This window comes from Arvicola amphibius, chromosome 5 (assembly GCF_903992535.2).
Source record: "Arvicola amphibius chromosome 5, mArvAmp1.2, whole genome shotgun sequence".
NCBI classification, from domain to species: Eukaryota; Metazoa; Chordata; class Mammalia; order Rodentia; family Cricetidae; genus Arvicola; species Arvicola amphibius.
In genome coordinates, this window is record NC_052051.1 from 136326092 (window position 1) to 136345117 (window position 19026).

At 45.2% G+C, this 19026-nt stretch overlaps 1 protein-coding gene across 6 annotated transcripts in view; it reads right to left on the reverse strand.

Annotated features, from left to right (window-relative positions):
• The window catches only part of Ablim3 (actin binding LIM protein family member 3), a 114699-nt gene that overhangs the window by 54406 nt on the left and 41267 nt on the right, over nucleotides 1-19026 (reverse strand). For 3 of the 6 annotated variants that reach the window (XM_038332096.1, XM_038332095.1, XM_038332094.1), the window contains 3 exons: nucleotides 17196-17333; nucleotides 3084-3267; nucleotides 1335-1447 (listed from right to left, as the gene is read on the reverse strand). In XM_038332096.1, coding sequence (XP_038188024.1) covers nucleotides 1335-1447; nucleotides 3084-3267; nucleotides 17196-17333 — 435 coding nt within the window. Of the gene's footprint in view, nucleotides 1-1334; nucleotides 1448-3083; nucleotides 3268-17195; nucleotides 17334-17455; nucleotides 17638-19026 lie in introns of those variants that run through there. The other 3 variants (XM_038332097.1, XM_038332092.1, XM_038332093.1) reach the window with 3 other exon arrangements.

Consider the following 19026-nt stretch of genomic DNA (forward strand, 5'->3'; position numbering starts at 1 on the left):
GGACTCCAAAGAAGATAAGCCACAGAGCCACAGCCCTTATCCCAAGCTTCAGTCTTTTTGGCATGGGAACATGATTTCAAAGAGATATGAAGGCTACCTGAGTGCACACTCAGCCACCTCAAGAGAAAACCTGGCCAGAGCAATAGATTGTTCTTGAGTATCATCAAGGACACTGGAGAAAGAGCCCTGAGCATCACATCCCAGGAAAGGATCTGGCTCCACTGAAAGGAAGGGCAGGCACGTGAAGCAGCCCATTCCTTGCCTCTCCCATCAGCCCGCTATGGCTAGGCAGACTGTAATGGAGCCCCTGGGAGCTGAGGGCTGCTGATGCGGAGGCTTCTTGGCTCACCCTCCTTGGTGTGATGCATCTCCAGCATGCTGACTGTGCTGGTGCCATGGCTGGCTGCCTCTGTTCCCACACAGTAATGCAGCACAGGAGGCTAATGGGTTTTCATTGATTCTCTTGATGGGGCCAGCCAGGGTGTCATATAACATGAAAGATCACTGGAGCTCAGTGTGGCTTAGGAGAACCAGGGGGCTGGGTCTGTGTGTGCTTGTGGGTGCAGGCAGGCAGTCCACAGCTCTATAAGGGTGTCTAGGAACAGTGATGTAAACATCTGGCCACTACACACCCTTGAACGGATGGACTGTGTAGCGTAGCGTAGGACTGCTCTAAGACACGCTCTCAATCTATCCCTTCCCCTCTAATCTGTGGCTTGATAAAATATACCATTATTTTGGCATGGTGGATGCCTTTCTCGTGACAAGATGTTATTCTCAACCTTAGGAGCAGCTAAGGAATCACCCACAAAGCTCATGCAGAATGATGGCACCAGATCCCATTCTCTCAGGTTCAAGCTGAGCCCAGAAATCTGTCTTTTCACAAGCTGATGATCCACAAGGCTGACACAGTGGTCTTGGAATCATACTCCACGAGGCACCAGCACAGCCCGTAGGGTTTATTCCCAGGGTATTCCTGACTTCTTTCATGAGATTTAACTGCAACTGCTTAATGGAGCTTCTAAATATTAAGAACTACCGGTAACAAAACACCTGATCAACAGTGGTGCAGATTCCTCAGTACATAGGACCAGGAACCCAGCTCATCCTGGAAAAGAGTTGCTCAAGAAGCTGGTAGGTGGCTCTGGCTATCACCGCATATAGCTAGGTAACCCGTCTTTCCTGAGTTGTGCTGTGGAGCCTGTGTCTGGGCTGTATGTCAGCTGGCTCATGCTTCAGTATCCATGGAGGGTGAGACCTTCCCCTGCTTCCCTCCAGGACAGAGTCCTTGGGAGGACAGTGCTCATAGACAGGTGCCTGTGGGGAGGACTCACGGCTTGGTCCGCGGATCTTGATGGGCTTACTGCTGGTCATGGACTGGGAGCACGTCTGGCAGACACATTCTTTACCACTGAAGGTCACCTTATCTCCAATTGGGAAAGGCTTCCTGCAAGGAAATGAGGAAGAGAGTCAGTTTCTCCTGCTCTGAACCTCCTGTGGCTACTGCTGACTGGCAAAGCCTGGGCTTGGGTAGTCTCTAAGGTGTGTAGCTTGCTTTCTGAAGCATCCAGCAGGGCAAGTGCCATTCAGAACGACAGTCTGGCTAAAGCACTCAGGATCTAGGGGTCCAGAACCAGATGATGCGTTGGGCTATTTATATCACGTGACAGCGGTAAGTCATACGGTGGCTGTGAGCGCATGCTCCCCAGCTGTAAACGGAGAGGCAACCCCACTGTTCACAGTGTTTGTCCTAGCTCTATGTATTAAGAGACCATGTGGGCCCCAAAGTTGCCAGTTCCTCCTTTGCTATATGGACAGTTCTTAAAACGCTCTTCCCAATGAGAAGATTATCATTCTCCACACATCACTCCTGACTCCTCCTCTGTGTTTGTTCAGTTTCTCCAGGCAGGGGGTCTCAAGCTAATATGTCTGCCTGCCCAGCCAATGATAAAGGACTTGCAGATCTTCAGTACCGCCAACGATGTTGAGTGGCTGCTTTTGCTTATGTGGTGTGGGATACCTGTCACGTGTGTGCGCTCTGAGTTTAGGTCCTGGCAAGTGGCCCCACTTGTCCTTTTATCAGCAACTTGGGACACTGGAGGGAAATCTGGGGTGGGAATCAGCGTAATTATATCCTCACTGTTCTGATTTGTTATCATTTTTACACAGCCATTAGTCAGAAATTCTAATTGGTTACTCGATTTGGCAACTAACCAGTGATGATTTTACGGGGGAAAATAATCAATCAATACTTTCTTTTCCCAAATAGAAATACACATGTCCTCAAATCATATTTTGCTTATGACTTAATCAGAGATGGCCATTAAATTTTAACACATCTGTGGGCAGGGCTGAGGTTGTCCTCATTTTTGTTTCTGTCTCCTTAATGTGTTGCTTGGCATGCGGTAGGGCCTTGGTGCGCATTGCTAAATTAACACGTGGTTGAGCTGTCTGGCAGGGAAGTGGGCAGAGAGGAGCTGTTCTGAGAGAGGATGGACGGCTGTCACAATGGGACAAGCAGGCACACGGCAGGCCGGTCGCCGGCCACAGGTCTCTGCACACACCCTATCTGTCATCTTCACGAAGCCAACGAGGCTGCAGTGGGTTTGACCTCCACTACTGAGGCTTACACAGATGAGGCCAGATACTAGGGTCATTCTTTCAGCCAGAGATAGTGTTGGGAGGATGGAGGAAGGCTATTAGCGCACATCCTTGTGCTGCCTGAAGACGAGAGTGTAGAAGCCTGGGTCAGACAGCTTCTTGGCTTCCAGACGAATTTCGGAGGGACAAGGTACTTGGTGGTTTTCTTGGGAAATGAAATGCTGCTGAGCATGGTGTTCGGATCCTTTTCTTGCTGTCATCATAGGACAAACCAGTGCTTTACGTCAGACTACACGGGACAAGATGGGATCTAGCTGCCGGATGTTTTGAAACCTGAGGCCCTACCAGAGCAGTCCATGCTCAAGTTCCCAGAAACCCAGGGTCTAGTATATGACCTATATGTTCCTGAGTTGCCTGGGGAAGGCCATGTCTTCCTCTTCCCTGGGACCTACCCAGTATCCCTGGTCCTCTGGGGTACTCACCTGCACAAGCTGCACACGAAGCACTTAGGGTGGTAGGTGCGGCCCAGCGCAGAGATGACCTCACCCGTGATGAAGTCCCGGCAGCTATCACAGCGGGTGCCATAGAGCTGCTGGTAGTCGTGGGTGCAGATGTACTCCTGGTTCTTAAAGAAGAAGCCCGACTGGGCCAGGCCGCAACCGCACACTTGGAGGAACAAGGGAAGAAACAGTGCAGGTTGAGTCTAGGGGAATCGGTAGGCAGAAGGTCCTCACTGGGGGAAAGGCTGGTGTCTGACTTTGTCATTGGGAGCCACAGGGCGGTGACACCTCAGAGCTCATGGGCCTTTGGGTCATCTGCATTAGCTTATATGGCGCTCTTCAGAGGTAGATGTGTGAGCCTGGTTTGGACTCCCAGGCCTGGGTTTGCATACAACTCAGTTGCTACTGATGTATATTCCTTGGGGATCATGGCTATTGTACAGTCTTTCAACACACTGAATTTCAAAGCCTTGGGACTCTCGACATGCCATGGAGCTGGCGGTATCATGAATCTGAGAAAGCAACACTCATTGAAAAAAAAATCCCCTGGAAGACTGTTATATGCCTGACTCTCCACCAGGTCAAGAGCAATGTGGAGATTGCTGGCTCCAAAGCCTTAAAAGGAGATAATTTGGGTTGGCAATGGGATGGCAAATGTGAAGTGTCTGGTTGGTTCTTGCTGCAGACAATAGCAGGGTTGGTTTGTTTCTAGGCATGGATGCAAAATACACAATCCCTGAACTGCAAAGAGGCAAATGTGTCTCCAGAGAGACAGTGCCATGCATTATGGGTGACGTGGCCATCGCATAGGTACAGACAGTGGAGAAAAGGAAGAAACCGGATCAGTGCGGAGGGAGGGACTATGGGAAGATCCTAGGCTCAGGTGGCGTCCACGTGAAGCACTGACAACATGAATTGCAACAGAGCACAGACGCAGGAAGCCACCAGCCACAGATGTACGCAGTGGGACTGGGACATGGCAGCGTCTGAGGGAGTGAAGGGAAGGCACACAGGAAAAGATGGTTTCAGCCCACTGGGAGGAGGGCAACAGTCCCGTTTAAGAAGTTCAGGTTTTGCATATGTGCGATAGCTCCTGGACTGAGGATACTGGGGGTGAGGCAAGATATTCCAGAGGCCACAAAACAATGCTGGCTTATGCCATGGGTCTTGGCCAGCCACCAGAACTCGATGGCTCTACCTATTGCTGAAAGCAACACACACTTTGGTCACAGGACTCAGAGAAATCAAGCCGATATTGACTGGGAAGTATTCTCCTGCCTGGCACTGTATGCAAATAAAGAGCAGTTAGGTAAGAGAAAAACAGGTGGATGCATAGGTATCTGAACAACCAAATTTATGGGGGAGCAAGCCCCATCAAAGGAATCTGCTGTGTGGGAATAAGATTCCCCAATAGGAAGTTCATTTATGAAGTGAACGTGATGAGCTACGGAAAGAGGCTGTTTTTTTCCATGGGAACGAAAGAGTCTCAGAGACAATGAAACCGCAGCAAGCAGAAGAAGACGCCAGTTCAGCCAAAAGCAGAATGGGTCAGTCAGGAATCAAAGGAAGGTAACTGGACAGGCCCCTGGGTCCTGTGTCTAGTTTTCCTTGTCTGCACCTATCTGGAGATTGTCTGGTAGCCTGGGTTTCCACATGGGCGGCCTTGGGTGGAAAAGGCTTTGACAACACAGCTAGCCTAAAGAGTTACAGTTCTCTGTACAGTACCCGACAGGTACTCTGGTTTTTGGCACGGGTTTCCTGAGGATTTGGGTAGCTACAAGGCGGCTCTCTCAAGCCTGGCCAGTGGTAGGGAAACTAACAGAATAGTTTCCAAGCCCGTCGATCTGCGGAGCCAGCTTGTCATGGGTGACATCACCTCAGCAAATACTGAGAGTTCTGCAAAAGGAGCCGGGCTGGAAACGGGAGAGCCTTTCAGAGGCGAGCAAACATGCCTCGCAAGTGTTTGCTTGCTTCTGTAGGTAGGCTGGCAGCAGGCTTAACAGCGGGGGATGGGCTGACCTGGGAATTTGATCACCGGGCCCTAGTCTCGTCCTTGCCACTAAGTCTCTGGATGACCATGAACTTGGCCTTCTCCTTCCTGGGGCCTCAGTTTGTTTCTGTGCAAACTGAAAAGGCTGACAATTTAGAACTGACCCTCTGTGGGCCCACGAGAAGAACTTAGGGCTTGCTGTGTGTCTGAGCATTTTGAATTCAGTCTGAAGTCTTGCTGGGGAAGGGGATGGCAGGGTGGATGGTGGAGACAGTGGTGACAGGAAGCCAGGAAAGGCTCAATTTTCAGTGACCGTGAAAATTCGTCCTCTCAAACAATACCTGGCCTTGGGAGCAGGCAGAAGCAGAGCACAGGCTGTTCTGGGCATGCAGGTGGTAGATCAATTGCTTCATGGAATTAGTTGGGTCATGGCCTACTACCTCATTGGAAACAGCTCCTGTTTTTCCCTTCTTTTTTTTTCTCCTTTGTTTTCTCTGCCAGCTCCACCTCCAGAGTCGGCTCTCCCAGTGGAGAAAACCAGGAGGCCATGAGAAAACTCGGAACAATCAGTTCCTTCATTTCCTCCAAGGAGCTTGAGGAGGAAGCTTCTGGTAGGAAGGATGTAAAAGTTGATAAGAATCTTAGGGACTCCTGGAAATACAGTAGGGAGTAGGGATGGGGGCAAGGAGCAAAAAGGAGCGGCACAGCAGGTACGGATGAGGCCAGGTGGAGCCTCACACACATGGCACAGGCTACGTGAGAATGAGCACACCTGGACAGTCAATATGCGTGCATGTGCACGTGCGCACACAGACACCACATGTAAAAGTCTGATGATTTAAAAAAAAAAAAAAAACAACTACTTGGGGCTGGGGAAATGACTCTGGGTAAAGCTACTGCTCTCCAGGCAAGAGGACCTGAGTTTGGATACTCAGAACACGTAAAGCCAGCCCAATGGAGCACATCTGTAACCCCAACACTCTTACAGTGAAATGGGAGGTACAGACTGCTGGCCTGGAGTATGTATGAACAAGGTAGAAAGTGACCTCTGACCTGTACTTGGAGAGATACACACACTGTTTTTTCTCCTCCACTCAAAGATAAACACAGAACTAAAGCAGATCATATGGCCGGGTAGTAAGAAAAGCAGATTACCCAGTTAAAAATGCTTGTGGAAAATGGACATGAATGTTATCTGTGAACACACTGCCTGGAAGTCGCTCTCACACACAGCCACAGCATGTGCCCAAGAGAAATGGGCTATTTTGCAGGTCGCAGGACTTTTGTCTGTGGTCCTTGTCTACATCTCAGGTGTTGCATAGTTTTAAAGTTCCCTCCCTCTTCTGTAGCTCCTTCGTAAGGTGATATCTCTCCTACTGGGGAGATATCAAGCGTGCTGGATCTAGGACTCTGCCAGAGAAATCAAGACGGTCAAGACTAGATTTTATGAAATTTCAAGATTATATAGTTAGAAGGGCCTGGAGGGCAATCTAATTCAATATTTAAAACATTTTAATTGTGAATATGTAACACACAGAGAAATACATCTGTACAGTTTAAGGAATAATTCAAATTTGTACCCACACGCCTGTCCCAAGTTTCTAAACTAGGACATTCTCGGCACCCGAGGAACCTGTCTGTAGCCCCCCCCCCCATAGCGCCCCCTTTTCTCACGGTCACTGATTGGGTTTTTATTAACCCTTTACATTACTTTGTAGGCTACCATTTATGATATATCCACACATAACAGGTCATTTAGTGCAGCCTGTGTCTGATGTTGTCACTACTGGACCCTTTTGCGTGTATCCTTCTGTGCTTGCTCAGTCTCTGGGGGCTGTGTAGAAATCACGCGGGGTGGATGCAGCTGCAGAGGCTGTCCCACGGCTGAGAACCAGCTTTGGCCAGTGCTGCTCCTATGACACTGCTGCTATGAGCATCGCTATCTGCCTTCTAGTTTCCCCTTCTCTTTCTCAGTCGATGTTCCCACCAGCAGATCCCATGGATCCTCATTCCCACCTGATCCTCAGGGGAGACCCGAGTTTTCAACATTGACATATGTGAAATGATGCCAGAGTGTGACTTTAAATTTCATTTTCCTGATGATTAGTGAATTCGAGAATATCTTCCTATGTCTATGGGCCATTTGTATTTCTTGCATGGTAAAAGGCTAAAATCTTTCACCCACTGAAGCTTTAAGTGGTGGTTTAGCTCAGAAACGAATCCCTTTCATTTGCCACCGTTAACACCTGTAGTGCCGGTCTTCTCGCTTTATGTCTTTAGATGAAGTCACATCCTCAGATTTTTCCCCCCCCCTGGGTTGTGTATGAGAAAGAGTTTATTTAGCTCATAATCCCAGGTTACAGTCCATCACTGTGGAGGGGTCAAGGCAGGCGCTCAAGCAGCATCACAAGCATAATTACATCCACAGTCAAGAGCAGAGAGAACAAAACGCACCTGCCTTTCCCAGCCTGCCTGTGCTTAGTGCCCAGGACTAAGTAGCCCGTGAGTTTTCTTCACTCTCATACAGGGTCCACCCAAGAATTGGTGTCTTCCACATGCTGGGTAGGGTCTATCCATGCCAATTAACAATCAAGACAAACCCCATAGACATAGTCCCAGGCCAACCTGATCTAGAGAGATCCTCACTGTGACCCCCCTCTAAGGTGATCCCGTATTGTGACAAATTAACTGTTAAAATTATCCAGAGCAACATGTGTCCTGAAGATGCTCAGCCATGAGCTTTATCACGTAGACTCTGGCACACAACCTCAGTTTTTTGCGCCGTCAATTTCCCATTGTTTTCTTTATGGCTTGAACGCTCTGTATCCCACTTAAGAAATGCTTCCCTATTCTAAGGATGCCTTGATGTTGTTTTCTAGAAGTTTGGTTGTGCTCTCCATATGGCTGCAGTCCACCCATCTGGAATCGACATTGGTGAGGGCTATACGGTAGGGATTCAGTTTCCCCCCACATGGAGAGTTAATCACGTCTGTGCTGTTTATGAAGCAGCTTAATTGTTCTCCGGTGATCAGCAACAGACCTGTTTCCTTGTGTGCTTTGTTCTGGTTCTATATTCAGTTCTGCTGGCCTATCTACCGGTCCTTAGTCCATGATCCGTGTGTCAGTAACTTACACACTAACAATAAACGGTGAAGGCTGGCTTTGCTGTTGGTCTTCAGGGATGTGGATAATCATAGACCTTTTGCCAAGAATTCAATTTTAACAGATTCTTAATTTCCATGGGAAACTTTATGGAATATACTAGAATTGCTTTGAATCGATAGTTTATCCAATATGGCGCTGTCATCTTAATTTTTTTTTTGATGCATTTATTTTATTTTGTATGTATGGGTGTTCTGCCTGCATGTATGTCTGTGTACCACGTGCATGCCTGGTGTCCTCAGAGGTGAGAAGAGGCATCAGATCCTCCAGAATTGGAGTTACAGATGGTTGTATAGGTGCTAGGAACTAAATCCTGGTCTGTAAGAGCAAGTAGTGCTCTAAACCACTGAGCCATCTTTCCAGCAGGTCACCTGTCCTCTGAAGGTCCCTAAAGTTTGGGTTTTGATGGCTGTACCTTGTGGCTCTGATTAACCTGTTCCCCTCTTTATACTTCTGTGGCTTGATAGTTAAGTCTAGAAGAGCCAAGAGATGCTTGGTTCATTGCACTTTTATGGTTTGGGGTGGGGATAGAATTGACCATTGACCACCACTGTCTTGATACATCACTTCGTCAGAGCTTTGCAAACTTAAGACAGTCCACTTATCCAGTTCTTTGTTACTGACCCTCCTTTTCTTTTGCAAAGAGAGTTTAACTACAGATCCAGTGGTTCAATATCTTAGGGAGCTACAGGATCACTCAGTTTTAAAAGTAACTCTTAGTAAGTTTCGCATTGACAGGATCAGTTTTTTAACCCAGGTTTTGCAATCTGTTGTTCTGATCTGTTGGGAGCATGTTGTGTTTCCACTATGGCAGCGCATGCAGTATCTTAGTGCTTTAACTTTAACATTTGCCTATTTCTCCTTCCTACATAAGTGATTTTTCAGTCACGTTGTCTATTTTAACTTGTATTTGTGGAGAACTCACTTTGGCTTTCTTCATCTGTGCTTTCTGTCTACTCTTTCCTTCCTGTTGTTTTCCCCATTCTCACTTTTAGAGCGGGGTATTTGGCTCACTAATGTTCAAACTTCTTTTCCTGTTATGATCATTTAAGGCTATTGCTGTTGTCTTTTACCACTGAAGATTTTCTGCCATAAGTATTTTATACATCCTATCTTTTCCTCTTATCACTGCTAAGTATTGTCTATTTTCCATCAAGATTTTGCTAATCTTTGCATCTTGCATCTCTTTTCTTCCATCTCAGGGTCCCTTCCCTTCTGCTTACAAAACACACTTCAAAATTTCAGTTCATGAGGTTCTGTTGAAACCAAATCCAGTTTTTGCCTAAAAATGTTCTTTGAGCAGTCTTAATGACACACAATTCCATGCTATAAAATTCAACTATTTAAAATGTATAACTCAGTCATATTTAGAATACTTTAGTATATTTGGTATTTTCTTCACATCCAAAATACACCATACACCCATTAAAATCAGTACTTACATTTCTTCAACTGCTTCCAACCAGTAATCTTTCTTATTCTGAGTATTTCATATATGCAGATTGAAATGTGCATTTGTGTAGTGTTTCCTGCATGTTCCAAAGGTTCCTTTACGTTGGAGAATGTATTTCATTCCTTTTTATTGCTGAGTAATATTTTATTGTATAGACAAAATGTATTTTATTTATGAATTCATCAGCTGATGGATATTTGATAGTCCCTTTTGTTCAGCTACTACGAGTAGTACTGCTATGAACATCATGTCTAATACTTTGAGTGAAAACATTTTCACCTTTTTTTGTATGTGCGCATGTGTGTGCATTTGTGCATGTGGGGGATGTCAGTCCCTGTGTGTATGGCACAGGTGTGGAGGTCAAAGGGCAACCTTGGCTGTTGCTCCTTAATTGTCTTCTAATTTTTGTTTGGCCTGCACAAGGCAGGCTAGCTGGTTCATGAGCTCCTAGGAGTCCACCCGTCTCCCCTTCCCGTCTCACCATCACTTGGAGTAGCTGCATTTTACATGGGGTTGGGGATCTATTCTTCTCTTGGCAATCGTTCCCTCAGACTCTGCTTTCATTTTTTTTCTTAAAATGCAAACCACCCAGGAGTGGAATTTTGAATTCTAGGCTTGACTTAACCTTCTGAGGAACTGTCAGACAGTCTCTAAGACAGCACAGTTGTTTATAATCCCACCAACGGTGACAAGGGTCACAGTGTCTCTACGTCCTCCTCAACACGTGTATTGGGACTGTCTGATTTTAGCCATCCTTTGTATGGGAACTTGTGTGCACTGTGGCTTGATTTGCTGCCTTTGAATTCTACTGATATTGGGCAGTTTTATGGGATATTTGCATAACTTCTTTGGAGAAATGTCATTTCCTTGGTCCATTTTGACACTGGGTTATCATTTTTATCATTACATTGTAAAAATTCCTTACATAGCTTAAGCACAGTGTTTGATTAGATATCTGATAAGTAAATATTTTCTTCCATTTGGGCCCTGTAAGGAGTGGTATTAGTCCCTGTATAAAGAGCACGCTCTCTCTCTCTCTCTCTCTCTCTCTCTCTCTCTCTCTCTCTCTCTCTCTCTCTCTCTCTCTCTCTCTCCTTCCCTCCTGTTCCACCTTCTCTCTACCATGCAGAGAGACTTACTATGATGGCTACCTGCAAGCCAGGAGGAGTCCCCATTAGAACCCAACATGTCCGGATTTTGTACTGTTAATATTTTCAGAAATGTCAAAAAAAAATTCTGTTTTTAAGTCACTCAGTCAATGGTATTGTTCTGACAACTGGAGGTGACCTGACATTGTATTATGTTGATCCAACTGAAATTCAAGCTATCTTAGCAGTATTATCTGTTCGCATTCTTAAGGGTATATTTAAGCCAGGCATGGTAGCTTACTCCTTAATCCTTGCTCTTCAGAGGCAGAGGCAGGTGGATACCTGTGAGTTCAAGGTCAGCTTTATATAGATAGTGAGTTATAGGCTAGCCAGGGCTACAAAATGAGACCTTGTCTCAAAAAAGAAAAAAAAATCAGGGGTGTATTTTGAAGAATAAAACTAAGCTTTGATGATGTTTAATTTGCCTATTTTTTTCCTCTGCTGAGTCTCTTTTTTATATTGTCTGAGAAGCTGGTACCCTGCTCGAAGGTCACAATGATTTATTCATCTATTTTTTCTTTAAAAATTTTGCAGTTTAGCCCATATGTTTATCTTTGAATAATTTTGAGTTAATTTTTATATGTTTGTATGAAACAGTCTATTTTCTGTCTTTTTTTTTGTCTGTGAATATTCAGTTTTTCTGGAACCATTTATAGAAAGATCCGTTTTCTCTATTGAATTATTTTAGCACCCTTGTTGAAAATAAACTAACCATATATATAAAGGTTTATTTCTGGACACTTGATTCTATTCTATTGATTGGTATGTCAATCCCTGTGCTGTCACCACACTGCACGTTTATTAGCTTTACTCGTGGCAAGTTTGAAAAGTGAGAAGTGCGGGTCCTCAGTGTTCATTTTCATTGTTTGCTCTTTGTAAATTGATGTCAATTTTATGGACTGATTTATGCTGTCTCGAAGTGCATATGCAGAAGCTTTACCCTCTGCCCTGATGGCATCTGGGTGTGTAGTTGCCATAGGATAATTAGGTTTAGGTTTAGATGAGGCCTTGGGAGTAAAGCCCTGTGTAAGCAGTGATATTAGTCCCTGTAGAAAGAGCTCGAGCTCTCTCTCCCTCCCTCCTTCCACCTTCTCTCTACCATGCAGAGAGACTTACTATGGTGGCTACCTGCAAGCCAGGAGGAGTCCTCATTAGAACCCAACATGTCCTGATTTTATACTAATAATTTTTTCAGAAATGTCAAAAATAAATTTCTGTTTTTAAGCCACCCAGTCAATGTATTGTGACAACTGGAGGTGACCAGACATTTTTATTATGTTGACCCAACTGAACTCGAGTGATCTTAGCAGCATTACAGTCTAATTCATGAAGACAGAATGGCTTTCTGTGTGCTTCTGCATTTTCAAGCTGTCATAATTTTTTTTGTTATATTTGTTTGTATATTTTTACTATTGTAAGTAGAATTTTTAAAAACTGTATTTGTTGTGTGTTGCATGTGTGTGCATATACATGTCACAGTGCATGTGTGGAGGTTGGAGAACACCTTATGGGAATCAACTCTCCTTCCACCATGTGGGTTCCAGGGATTGAACTCAGATTGGCGGTCTGTTGGCAAGTGCCTTTGCCCACTGAGACATTACACCACTCCCAATTGTTTCCTCAGCTTTATTTTGTTTTTAGCAGTGCCGGGAATTGAACTCAGGACCTCTTGTATGCTAGGCAAGCGCTCTACTGCTGAGCTATTACATCTCTAGCTCTCTCAAATTTACTTTCAGATTATTCATTGCCAGTACATAAACACACAAATGGTTTGGAATATTGATCTTGTGTTCTGAAACATTTTATTTATAACTTCTAATAATTTTTTTCATGCATCACATAGGTTTGGCTATACATGAGATCATGTTATCTGCAATAAAAACCATTTTCATCCTTTCTTCTCTCTCTCTCTCTCTCTCTCTCTCTCTCTCTCTCTCTCTCTCTCTGGTTTTTGTGACAGGGTTTCTCTATGTAACAATCCTGGCTATTCTGGAACTCACTTGTAGACCAGGCTGGCCTCAAACTCACAGAGATCCTCCTGCCTCTGCCTCCTAAATGCTGGGATTAATGGCGTGCGCCACCACCACCCCAGCTCCTTTCTTCTCAATTTATATGCCTTTAAAACTTATTTTTCTTGCCTAACCTAGTATTTCATTAAGCATTAGTGGTGAGATCAGACATTCCCATCTTGTTCTTTATCATATGGGGAAAATTTTAGTTTTTCACCAGCAAGTATGACGTTATATGTTGGGTTGCCTTTGTTCCAAAACAATGGTTTCTATGAATACATTACCCTACTTTGATGATTTTTTTTCTTCCACTCCACGAAAGAACATCCTACTGTTTTCCAGCTTGCTTGTTGATGTGAAAGCATCAACTGTCACCCTATCCACCATTCAGACTCAGATGATCCGTCTCTGATTTCTGGTTACTTTTGAGATTACTGCTTTATGTTTGATGATTTGAGGTTTCATTCTGATGTATGTAGGCTGCATCTTTTATACTTCCCTGCACAGTTTTGTTAGACTGCCATAGATAATGTCTATTCTAATACGTACTCTAGTCTCCACCATTTCTGTCATTTCTCTCCTCCACGATTTGCATTTTTGTCTCCGAGTTACTCATTTTTCTATGAGGTCTGGCATAAAGCTGAGCTTCTTCCAAAAGGATTATTATTTGCTTTTACTGTTTGTCAAGTGTGAAACTTCGTCTTAAATCTCTGACTCTGGAAAACACCTGAACTCATCTGAACTGATTTACTGTCAAGATGGAGGCGTCTCGGCATTCCCTGCCCTCCCATATACTAAGCCATCAATACTACCTTTGGGCAGTTCCAGTTCTGAAGAAACTCTTCAGAGTGGGCCCCTACTCTGACTGGGAGGCTTGCAAGGTCCTGGCCACCAGACTTAACCTGGAGGAGCCAGTTGAGGCTTCGTTCTAATGGTGCGAGCAAAAACAGAAGCAGAAGGGCACCATGGAGTATGCGCTCTATTTTATCCTGGCTCCTTGCTCTGCCAGCCAATTAGCATCCTTGAGCCCTCATCCTACCCTACCCAGCTCAGCCTCTAGCTCTACCTTTTTACTAGTCATTTTACTGCCAGTGCCTACAACAAGGATGGAGAACCAGGGTCCTCTCCATCCACCCAAGAAGGCCTCCTTGCTGGCGAGTGAGCACAGTTGCTTTTAATGGGGCCGGAGTGTGGGTCCAGGTGGGAGTCTTCCTGCCGCAACCATACCCACTGGCTCCTGGAAGTTCTGGGGGCTTTAAGGAGGCTCAGCATCTGAGTAACAAGGCGGAATTGGTATGTCACATAATGAACCAACCTTCTTCTCTAGAGAAGGCATTTGGCAGACCCTGGAAAGCATTCTGCAGTCCCTCACTGACAGGTGCCTGGTTGCAGTTTTCAGTGTTCTCTTCTGAGAGGGCTCATATCCCCAAGGCTGCCCCCAGACTTAATGTAGCTTGGGGTGACCGCCAACTCTTAATCCTTTTGCCTCCACCCTCCCATTATGGATTTTTGTTTTATTTTGTAGTTGTTTTGTTTCTGGCCTGGTATCTGAAGCTTCCACCTCTCAGGTGCTAGGCTGCACAACTGTTTGTGAGATTATTGGTTGTTTAGATTTTTTCCCCATTATTAGATCTTTTTTTTTTTCACTTAGCACTCATTTTACTTTTAGTCAAGCCCCTCTCCTGTGAAGTTTCATGCACCACCTTGCCCTAGAGTTAGTTTTCTGGTGTGCTTCTGTGTGTTTTATTAACACTTTTCAACTTGCTTTGTAGGGACCTGTTGGGTTTTCATTTCTATCCATGGCATATTGAAAATAAAATTATTCAAAGAAGCTAAAAATATACTTTGAGTCATAAAATGTATACACAGTACGAGTACCATCCATGAATCATGTAAAGGATGGATTCTCAACAGCTGCATAGACATTTCAGTCCCTTGTATCCAGTAGGCAAGCTTCCTTGCTATCCTCTTTGCTGTTGTTTGAGAGCCATTTTTCCCATGATGCACTGCGAGCAGGCCCTCGGCAGGGCCTCTGCTGCATGGTTTCCTTTTATATCCCAGCTTTGGTGGCTGCAGCATGGTCTGTTTCTCTCTATGATCCACTGAAACTTGATGTCCCCAGGGCTTTGCACAAACCGTCGGGATGAAATCTGGCCCTGGCTGTTCCACCACCAGCTCCACTGACTGCTTCTGACCTCTGCCAGTTCCTTCCTTTTATCTCAGCTCAGTACAGCGTGTCGGGAGAGTTGCAAGGGGCCTGGGTAGACATTTCAGAATTGCCTATTGAAGGCAACGAATCTCCTTTACTTGTTAGGGAAGGAAACCCAAATCCTGTCATTTGTTTTACCTCCAAGCAGCTGACCTAGAAATATTCAGAAAAAATAATGGTCTATTTTCCTCCTTGGAATCTTCGTCAAAGGAGACTCTATACCGTCTTTTGGGGATTGTGGATGTGGTCAAATGAGTCCCTTCTCTGCATTCACACCCTTGAGATCTGAGGCTTCAGATTTCCCCACAAGAGGCAAAGTTTCTCCAGGAGCTTGAGTCTGGCTTGGCTATTGGCTTGTTTTTGTCAACAGTAGGACATTAACAAGCACGGCCCAAGCTGGGGTGTGAAAGGTCTTGATTACTGAAGTGTATCCTCTTGGGCTTGGAGATCCGACACCACCACATGAAGGAGGGCAGGCCAGTCTGCTGGAAGCAAGAAGCCATGTGCAGGCACTGGTCCGGTCCGAGGTTACACTTTGTTAGGAGCAAAAGGTAACTGCTCATACTCTCTTCAGAATATCCATTGCAGAGACACACGACACATCCCTCCCTTATGACATCTTTGTTGTTTTGATTTTCCGTCCTGCCCCCTATTTCTGAGATGTAAAAGTAGTCACTCACCAAAATACTGTATAGCTCAACTGCACTAAAGACTTTGCCAATTCTCAATATAAGATTTAAATCGCACAAATTAAGACATATTCTATATATGCCTCTACAAACACATTGGAGAATATGAAATACACACACACACGCACACAAACACACACACACACAGACACAGACACACACACACATACACACACACACACACACACACACACACACACACACACATATATATATATATATATATATCTCAATACAAAGCCCAGTTGGATCATAAAGAAAGGAATTTAGGATTCTTCTCTGTGGCAAGGGAAGCCAATCTCAGTTACATGAGACTGAGGTAATTATTGATAAGAGGAGATCTGGAAGTTTCCATTGATCATATATTCAATATAAGTTAATGGTAAGAATTAAGCCCTTAAGAAATCAAGCCAGTATGAGTCCCATGGACAGAAACACAGTGCTTGTTATATTTGTCTGACCTCGAGAACTGCGATGTGTTCTGGGGATCACGATTTAAGAATAACACTGACGACCTAGAGTGGACCAAAGAGGAAGCCTCACGATCGCAACACAGGAGGGAGTCCTTGCAGATGAGGCTCACTTTGAGGACCTGTGATATAATTTGTCATGGGAAGACCTGGCTACGAGTATCCGAAGCGTGGTCACAGAGGACAGAGAACAAAGAGCACACATTGAACTTTCAGCACATAAACCTGGGATCACCAGGTGCAAGTCACAAGTTCTGGGTCAAGCTCGCAAGCGGTCCGCCAGGGCCATGGCTGCTTTGTGAACTTGGCAGCCTGGAGGCAGAGACAGGAGGTGCCTCGGGAGAGGTGTTTGTCAGCCCCCTGGAGTGGAGCATGGCTTGTGGGCGACAGGACTCTCTTTCAGATGAGCCCTGCTCCCTTCCTGCTACAGTGATCCTCTCTGTTTGGGAACGCTGAGCGAGCCTTGGCGTAGGATGCAGGACACTGTGAGTCAGCTCTATGTGGGTAAGCGGTAGCAACAGAACATCTGTTTCCAAATGGCAAATCTTTTTTTTTTTTTTTTTTTTTTTTGTTAGACTTCTCTGCTGAGGACCGCCATACTGTCACAGAATAGCTGTACATCTCAAAGCCAGACTGGGTTTATCCGCGGTCGCTAAAACTGTCATTCACTCTCTAGCTGACTGAGAGTCTCAAGCAGCAGTCTTTCCAGATGCAGGCGTTAGCTCTAAAGGATTGTCTTTTTCTCCTGGCCAGCCTCTGTTTCTCTGAGAAGGCCAGGACCCCCTCACACCCACCCACCCAGCCAGCTCTAATCTCACTCAAGTGTCCCCGTAAGAGCGAATTCCCAGAGGAAAGTGTTGGCCTTTACAGCTATCTCAAGAGCTTGTTATATTCCCATCCCTAGGCATGTGCTGGCAGGGAAGGACCAAGAATCTGCAAAGGGAGCTGAGCCAGGGCCTCCTACCTTGACAGGTGAAACATCTGATGTGGAAGTGGTTGTTATGGACGCGGACCACTTCTCCTTTGCAGGTGTCTCCGCAGCGGTAGCACTGGATGACGTTGGAGCTGCCCCGGGGACTGTAAGGAGTCTGCTGGTAAGGAACTGGAAAAGGAAAGGAGAGATCACTGTCTAGGAGGTCCTAATTCTTGGAAAAGTCAGTCATTAGTCATCATAATCTTAACTAGGAGAATAAGAAGTAGGACGGGTGGAAATTATCTCCCCACCAGACAAAAGTCCCCAGCACATGGGATATGCCAGACTTAGGTAGGACTGAGCGCCTCTGAAATGAGTCCCTGAGCCGCCTCCAACAGGCAAGGACTCAGGCGTGCACATAGCCCCTTTCCTTGCGACAATAGAAGCCAAACTGTTGAATGAAGAGACATGAAAGAGGAAAGAGTGTGCTCATGTGCTGCATAAAGTCTGGGCCAAGGTCAGATACCTGACAGGGGACCTTTGGCATCAGGATGGAGCTGGAAAGGCCCTATTGCCTCATGCTGCTCTGGCGGAGGGAAGCTTCAGAGCAAGGCATTAGTCACGTGTGTGATACTGCTGTAAATAGACCCACTGCATTGCCAGCCCTGGAAAGTGCACACAGTCATGTACGGTACAGAATATTTGACAATGATACTAATGACTGTGTTTCCTATACTATATATTTTATTGTTACTGTACAGCCCAGCTCCTTAAACTGTGGATCAAAGCCTCAGATGTGGTCATGTAACTGAGCCGAAGAGGGTTGAAAAAAAAAAATCTGACAACAGTAAAAGATTTCTGAACATGAACCAAAGAAAAGAAAATTAATCCAAACTCAAATGTGTTGTGAATCTAGCTGTTCCTGGCAGCGCTCACCTGTGTTGCCCTGTGGGACTTTCCCGCAGGCTTGGTTTGGAAAGATGCTATGGGCATTTCCCCTGCTCATGTCCTCCCACTCTGCAGTGCTAATGAACGCTGCTTCAAACACCTTGGCTCAGATTTGAGACCATGGTATGTTCTGCACTATAGCGGTTTTATGGATCTATAAGGCTTTCTCCTCTCATAGAAACATAATAGTTTAATTACGGAAAGCAAAGACTTCTGCTTCTTTCCAACGGTCAGGTCCAAGCATGTAAGTAGCAAATGAGTGTATCTTTGGGTTATACGGTGTTAGAACATTTTAAAAACTTCCATAAAGAAATGGTTAAGTCAATTTTGACTTTAGATTGAGGCAGAATTTCCAATGATTTCTGAAATGGTTGTAACAATCCTTTAGCCATTTTATACAACATATTTCTGCAAAGTGCCACTATTAACCCTGGGTAGTGCTGGAGAGATCTCTTCAGTGTTAATCTTCTGTGTAGACCTACTCATGATTACTTTTGAGATCTACTTCCCATGAGATGTAGTTGATTTAACCACCCTAAAGTCTTGGAAATTGAATAATAGGTACCTGCCTAGACCACAAGACCTCAGGGTTTAAATGCCATTTGCAGCCATCTGATGTAACCTGATAAAGGACTTTGCCTTTGAGAAATCCAGTCTCTCTTATAGGTGGCCTTGGTGGTCTTTGATGAAACATCATTCAGTTCCTTTATTTCCACTCAAAGTTGGAGACATAGTTCAAAACCATCTGCTCATACTCTTTGAGAAGGCTCAATCTTGTTCTGAAAACACCACTTACGCACGTAGACTTCACGGGTTATAAGTTTGCCTGGACTCTTGAACTACAGAGGGGATAACATCCTTCCAAGGTTCTTGACCTAGTGCAGTTGTAATCTGTCCACTGGCGTTTGGATGCCTTCAAGGCACATGAAGCGTG